The following is a 6,912-nucleotide window of genomic DNA, read 5'->3' on the forward strand; positions in this document are numbered from 1 at the left end:
CTAGAATATCAGTCTGTTGTTGGTATTGGTGTGTCTTATATCTCCAGGTAGAAACACCCTCCTTCCCCAATAAACACTTTACAGTATTGTATACTATGTTGAAATCCACTGAGAGGCAGTTTATTGGGACACAGAGATATTGTACAGCTTTGTGCTTAGGAGGACTCCTGGAGATCATCAGGCAACTCCATGGAGGGAGTGCTTGGAGGAAAAAACCAGGTATTAAGAGTCTGATTCTGGTAGGGGAACCTGAGCCCGCCCTCTGCTCCAGGTTCCAGCTCTGGGGCCCTCTCTTCAGCATCCAAGGTCTGCCCTATCCTATTTCCTGCTGCTTTTCCCCTGAGCCTTTCCTAGCTCTCTGGCTCTCCTCCTTCCCTGGGTTTACCAGCCCAAACTCCCTCCTCCCAGGGAGTAATTGCAGGTTACCTATCTCTTTGCCTCAAACACACCTCCCTTCTCCCAGGCAGTGACTGCAAACTACTTCCCCTTGCTGCTCTTTGTTCCTGGGCTTAATACAGGCCCCACCTGTTCCTGTCCAGCTGAGCCTCTTCTCATTAATCCTTGCTCCCTGGCTCTTCCTCTAGGTGCAGTCTAAGTGGCTTACCTAGTCACCTTACCCCTTCAGGAACTGTGTGAGGTGGACACCCCATCACAGGTGTGCAATAACATAAGGGCAGATCTGTTCCCTGAAGCCTCCAATATATGGTCAGTCTATATCACATAAGCGTACCATTGTCCCTGAGCTCCATGTAACAGCAGCATTGTCAGTAGCATCCATTTAATCCTGTCTAGGGACATTAAGGTCTTTTAAGCGTTGCCTTTGTTATTTGATCACTTCTTATCATTTCAATAGTTTACTCTAGATATCACTGACTTGCTTCTCTCTAGACACAACACCATGGCAATCGGAATAGCTGTGGATATTTTGGGCTGCACAGGAAACTTAGAAGAGAGGGCTGCAACATTAAACAGGATCATCCAGGTAGCCATGGAACTGAAGGACTCCCTGGGGGATTTGTACGCATTCTCTGCTGTCATGAAAGCACTTGAAATGCCACAGGTAAAACAAGGTTCCCTTTATGGTATTCAAAGAGCTTAATTTTCGTTAGTTGATTTTTTTCAACATTTTAAAGCCCTTAGACAAGTGCTTAGATGTGACAGGAATGGGCATTATAGAAGGCCCATCCCCATGTAGACAGACAGATGGTCATAAGAGCTAAGATAAGTTTAGCCATTATGAACTTACAATACTTTTGATCATAACAATCTCATTCCATTCAATGCCAGGACAAGAAGAAAACTTTGCTTTATAGAACAACGGTCTGTTTATTTTAAAGCAAGGCAGGTCTGATAGCGTCAAGACATTTCTTCTGTACTATTTAAAAAAACCAACAAATTTGTTATGAAACAAATAATTATTTTTTGCAATTACAGAAATTTGCCTCTTTTGAATATATCTCTATTATGCTCTTTGGTGAAAGCTTTTTTTGTGATCCTGCAGGGTATAGATGACCTTTTGAGATTAACACTTTGATGAGAGAAAGTTGAGCAACCAGCAGTAAAAACCCTAAATACCAAAAGAATGGATGTTATCTGAATTCAGCTAGTAACATTTATCTAAACAAAATTTTCCAATCACACATGCCAGTTGGGAGACAGTTCTCATATCTAATCCTTGAATAACAGCGTTAGAAACACAGAGTATTTAGAATAGCTGGTCTGTAAACAAAGAAATGTACATTTGTTACGTGCAAATGGACATGGTATAGCAATTATTTATTTGTCAATCCAGTAAAAAAAAAAACCCTGATGTTTTCCCCCCCGACATTAAATCTAAGTTTAGGGCCCTTTTAAAATCACTCAGCAGAGAAACATGCTGTTATTGCATCAGCTAAATGCTTGGCTGAAAGTTTACTACTACACAAGGAAAGTGAGACAGTAGTTGCAAGGAGAGATTGCCAGATGTGGCACCAGGAATGCTGCTTTAATTTTTGAGTGAGAGGAATTTGTTAGCTGTATCTTGGCCTGTGGTGATTTGAAACTTGTCCTAGATGACCGGAAAGGGCCACTTCATGGGAACAGAACATTGGGTTGTGGCTTTTTCCCCAAGGAGCACACAATTATTTTGCCTAAATACTAGGATGTTTTATTCAGTGGTATTAAGTTTTATCAAGGTATTGTTATTTATTAATGTCAGGATCCAGTGGAAGAGGCAAACTGTTGCATAAGCTTAAACAAGAGATGGTATCATATTATTATGATTCAGACCAATCCGAATTAACCCTCTGGTGTCTGCCAGAAGCAGCATAGTGGCTTTACTTAAGAATTGTTGCAAAATGAAAATTGGACTCTCTTCTTTGCATCTGAACAGATCGCAAGGTTGGAACAAACATGGGTGACTTTACGGCACCACTACACCCAAACTGCCGTTACTTATGAAAAGCAGTTGAAGCCGTTCAGCAAAGCTCTGCATGAAGGGAGAGGTGAGTGTGTAGCACGTGGGATTGCAGCCAGACGTGTGTGACACTGGCCTTCACCATATTTGTTTTCATTAAGGGAACCAGACTAAGTCGTTTACTGCAAATGACAGATTTTCAGTCTGAATAGCCTTTACCTTGCTTCCCCTCTCCATTAATGTAATAACGGACATACACAGAAATGGAGTCAGTTCAGCATAGTCCTACTCACTAGCTTGTGAATGCCTTCAACTCCCATAGCACAGACCAGGCAGGCTGTACGACTGCCTCAGCCCGGTCAATATAGTAGATCAGTACAGAAGTGGCGTTTCACTCATTCTGGTGGCTATATGTGATCATGCGCTGAAGTGACACTGCATCGTTGTGTGTGATGGAACACGGCACAGGGATGAATAAATCAGAGGAGTCCATATCTGCAAGTAAGTCCATAGCTAGCCAAACCAGAGTGTAACACCCCTTGTGCTCCCAGCATTTCCCCTCCCCACACCCACTATGGAGTGCGAGGAGGGCAGGGGAACTGACAAGGCCCTTCTGCTTCACCGGGATTCTGACTAGTAGAAAGCAAATCTGTGCAGAGCCTCCCTTTCCCCCTGCAAAGGAGGAAGAACGGTGGTGTGGCAGATTCCTATATGTCTACACTGCATTCAGAAGCAAGACTGCAGCCTGTGTAGACACACCCAAGCTAGCTCTACAAGCCCACTAGGGACCCAGAATATATATTAGAGCAGCCAGCCCCTGTTGTCACCTCTGCTGCTGCAGTTTCACTGTTATTGCCCGTCAAGGTAGCTAGATCAGAGCTAGCTCAGGTATGTCTACTTGAGCCGTAATCGCACTTTTGATTGCAATGTAGCCATACCCTTACTTACGCTGCATCCTGGAGGTGAGAGGGAAGCAGCAGGGGAAACCAATCTTCATGCAGAAGGAAGGAAGCGGATCAGGGTCTTCCACCTGAGCTAGTTCTTCCGGCCCTGTCAAGTCACAGGGGTGCTGCTGCTTCTACTTGTGGGAAGGCTCAGAGCCCCATAAACTCTGAGCCCCACGTGTAGCTGCTGCTGCTGTTGCTCCCATTTCAGACTCATGCCCGCTGCATCCACATTCCAGGAGGAGCAGGAGCTGCATGCCTGGTTTGTAAATCCTGTCTGCGTCAGGACTTAAGTGGCTGTGCACTTGCTCACAGGCAGCGTACTTTAATGGCAGAAACTTAGGCACCAAAGGACTTTATGCACCTTCAGGGTAAGGTGGCAGCTGAGAGGGGATTTGAAGATCTGAATTTTGAACATAAGTGTCTAAAGTGGCACTGATGCACTTCAATTCCTGTGTTGCTCTAGCCTTCGATTCCTAATACTTCAGCAGAGAACATAGATGGGATGCGAGCTATTGCCCTGCACCAGCTGCAATTTTTCAGCATTACAGTAGATTCTAGATTTATCAGGATATTAACTGGAAGCTGGGGGGCAGGGATGAATAGTGAGGATGCTAATTTGAAGGATTACAGAGGCATATTATGGAAGGGAAAAATACTCAAAACAAATGCTATTTGTAACTGGTTTAGGGAAGAATGTACTATAATTAGCTTGTAAATTAGCAGGATTTACGATTGTTGAGTGGCTGTGTTGCATCTCTTCCAGAGTCCGTGTGCGCTCCCCAAAACAACATAACCGTGCCCCTGCTGATGCCCTCGGTTACCTTGATGGAGCGACAGATTGTCATTTTTGATGGGATGGACCTGTGGGAAAACACCGACCAAAGCTGTGAAATAATGCTCAAGCATTTAGCCACAGCCCGTTTTATAGCACAAAATGCTGACATGTACCGAATGACTGCGGAAAGGATACTGGAAGGTAGGGACACTGGCAGCAGTAAAATCTTGCTGCACATTTCACCAGTTCAATATTTCTCAGAGTGAGCAGAATGTGAGAGGTGTTTTGTTAAAGTAATGAAGAGATACTGCATATTCTCCCAAGAGTCCAGGCTCTTATTAGTAACTGAAATAACAGCTTAGAAAATCTGGTACAGGCTTTTTCTTCAGCAATTGACAAATCTGAGAAAAGTTAACATGTAAATTGACCAGGAATTTGCCTTTGTCCTATCTCCCCCTCTCGACTGGATTAGTCTGAGGGCATGATGCTACAGCTACTGTGTGCAACTCTCAGCAGCATGCCCTACAGAAGGAAACGTACTGTATGAAAAGGAGTATTTCCACGTTAAACCTACATGGCTTCTTATTGCTTTTTGTTAGTGAATCAGTCTCTCCATTAGCTGTTAGATTCTCTCGAAAGAAAATCCTCTACATTCCTTTTGTGTCTGACTCTCCCTTAGCTGAAGTTTTGTCACTAGCTCATACCCTCCTAACCTATCTTCTGTAGGAACTCTTGTTGTACAGAACTGTGAATATCTTTGAGAAGGTCTTTCACTTAAGTGGACTAGGAATTGCTGCAAGAAATACATTCTTCTCTCCTCTCCCAAGGCTGCGATTCTCCTAAATCAAAGTCTCTTCCAGGCCACAGTAGCCGAATACACTCTCAAGTGAATCATCAGGCTGGCTCGAGTTAAACAGTCATTTTGTATTTATCCAGTTAGCAGCATGGTAATGCAATTGCACTATACACATTTATCTGTTAAGTCAGAGCCATTGTGACCTTTTAAGTAAATATGCACGTAAGAAGCTAAGAGGACTCTCAACATATGTTGATAAGGAGTTGATGACAATTTGCAGCCATTCATATAATTTAAGATCGGTCAAAGTGGCTTAGTATGTGGCTAGACGACCGGCAAGGGAAGCAGGTGGTTCAGTAGACGGTATTCTATCTTCTGACTCAGGAAGCAAAGACCCAGCATGGTTTTCAGGGATTCTGTGCTCCTGGAAGTGCCGTAAAACTGAGACCCTTCTCATTGAAGAGCCCATAGAGCTCTTCAAATCCGGTATCTATTAACCCCACCAATCGGACTAAATTCCAGCTCAAGTGATTATTTTGCCTGCAAAAAAAAATTCTGACTCCACTTGTGTGTTTGCAAGAACTATGACCAATATTAATCACACTGAACAGATTTTCTGCTGGTGCAGGGAAATGAAAAATAAAGTTATTGCAGGCAAGTATATACTCTCAGAGAGCTCTACATTTTTCAGGAGCTGCCATTACACCATCTCCTCTTCACCTAACAGTCTTTATAGATTTTTAAGGCCAGAAGGGACCATTATGATCTCCTAGTCTGACCTTTTTTACGCACTATCAAGAGCCAAAGTTTTCCTTGGTTCTGAGTATATCCTGTGCCAATGATCTTTAACTAAACCAAAGTCATCTACATGTCCCCACAGCATGGCCAGTGGAAGTGTTTTTTAGTATTTACCCAGCTTTTTAATATCTCCAAATATTTATTTTGGAGATAAAGCCGATAGTATAAAAAGAACCCAACATTTGAGCATAGATGTACTTTTGGAAAAGTTCAATAACCTTAGAACCCGCCCCCCATCACCAAGTAAAAGCCAATTTGATGGTTAGACAAGGTGGGTGAGGTATTATCTTTTATTGGACCAATTTTGAGAGAGACAAGCTTTTGAATCACTGAGTTCTTCTTCAGGTCATACACTGTTATGCATTTTCTGTTTTCCTCATTAGGTTTTCAGCCAGATGATGAGATGAGTGAGATCTTCAAGACAGAATTTCAAATGAGATTGTTATGGGGCAGCAAAGGAGCACAAGTTAATCAGAGAGAGAGATACGAGAAATTCAACCAGATTTTAACTGCTCTCTCCCGAAAATTAGAACCTTCTCCAGTGAAACAGGTAGAGCAATGAAATATCAAATGGACCCTTAAGATATGATTACTTCAAGTTTGCCATTTAAAAGAAATTGCCCATTTGTCACTGTACAAGCTTCTAGCATTCACAGGATCTTTAGGATTTGTAAATTGCACAATGCACATTTATGAATTGTTTAAAAGCTACTGATTTCTAAATGAATAATTTATTTATTAATATGTAACCATGTTTTAATAATTTCTTGAACAGTCAAATTTAAGATAGTCTGCATAATGTATTCTTGTGATTTACAAAAGTGTCTATTGATGTCTACTAGTCATTACTATTGGTGTTTTACTTAATGTTATCAATAATGAAACAGTGTACTGTAAATAAAAAACGATAGGTATTTTAGAAAGTATCAGTTGTATGATATTCCTTAATATGAACCTGTACATAGTTGTGAATTAAAATATAAATACTGTACAGTGGGTCATTGTACACTATAATCACAGGAAATAATGTGATCTGTTAAGAAAGTGTCCTTTTTATACTGTCCTGGCGACGGGGGAAGAAACGGCTGAGACTGTAATGGAACAGAAAATTAACTAGTTGATTAGGGTAGAGTTTGATATATTCTTTCACCAAGGTACATAGCACCCATGAGCTGATACCATTTGTCTCCCAGGAAAATAG

The 6,912-nt window shown here is 41.9% G+C and overlaps 1 protein-coding gene across 2 annotated transcripts in view; it reads left to right on the top strand.

Moving 5' to 3' along the window:
* BCAR3 (BCAR3 adaptor protein, NSP family member) overlaps window positions 1-6,461 on the top strand; it is a 145,524-nt gene extending 139,063 nt beyond the window's left edge. The window contains exons 11-14 of one of the 2 annotated variants that reach the window (XM_084637887.1): window positions 889-1,060; window positions 2,372-2,483; window positions 4,106-4,318; window positions 6,095-6,461. In XM_084637887.1, the coding sequence (XP_084494013.1) occupies window positions 889-1,060; window positions 2,372-2,483; window positions 4,106-4,318; window positions 6,095-6,273 (676 nt within the window). In that variant the 3' untranslated portion in view covers window positions 6,274-6,461. The remainder of the gene's footprint in view (window positions 1-888; window positions 1,061-2,371; window positions 2,484-4,105; window positions 4,319-6,094) is intronic. The other variant, XM_084637888.1, reaches the window with a different exon arrangement.
* Window positions 6,462-6,912: the final 451 nt, after the last annotated feature.

This window comes from Lepidochelys olivacea, assembly GCF_965140295.1.
Source record: "Lepidochelys olivacea isolate rLepOli2 genome assembly, chromosome: 8".
NCBI classification, from domain to species: Eukaryota; Metazoa; Chordata; order Testudines; family Cheloniidae; genus Lepidochelys; species Lepidochelys olivacea.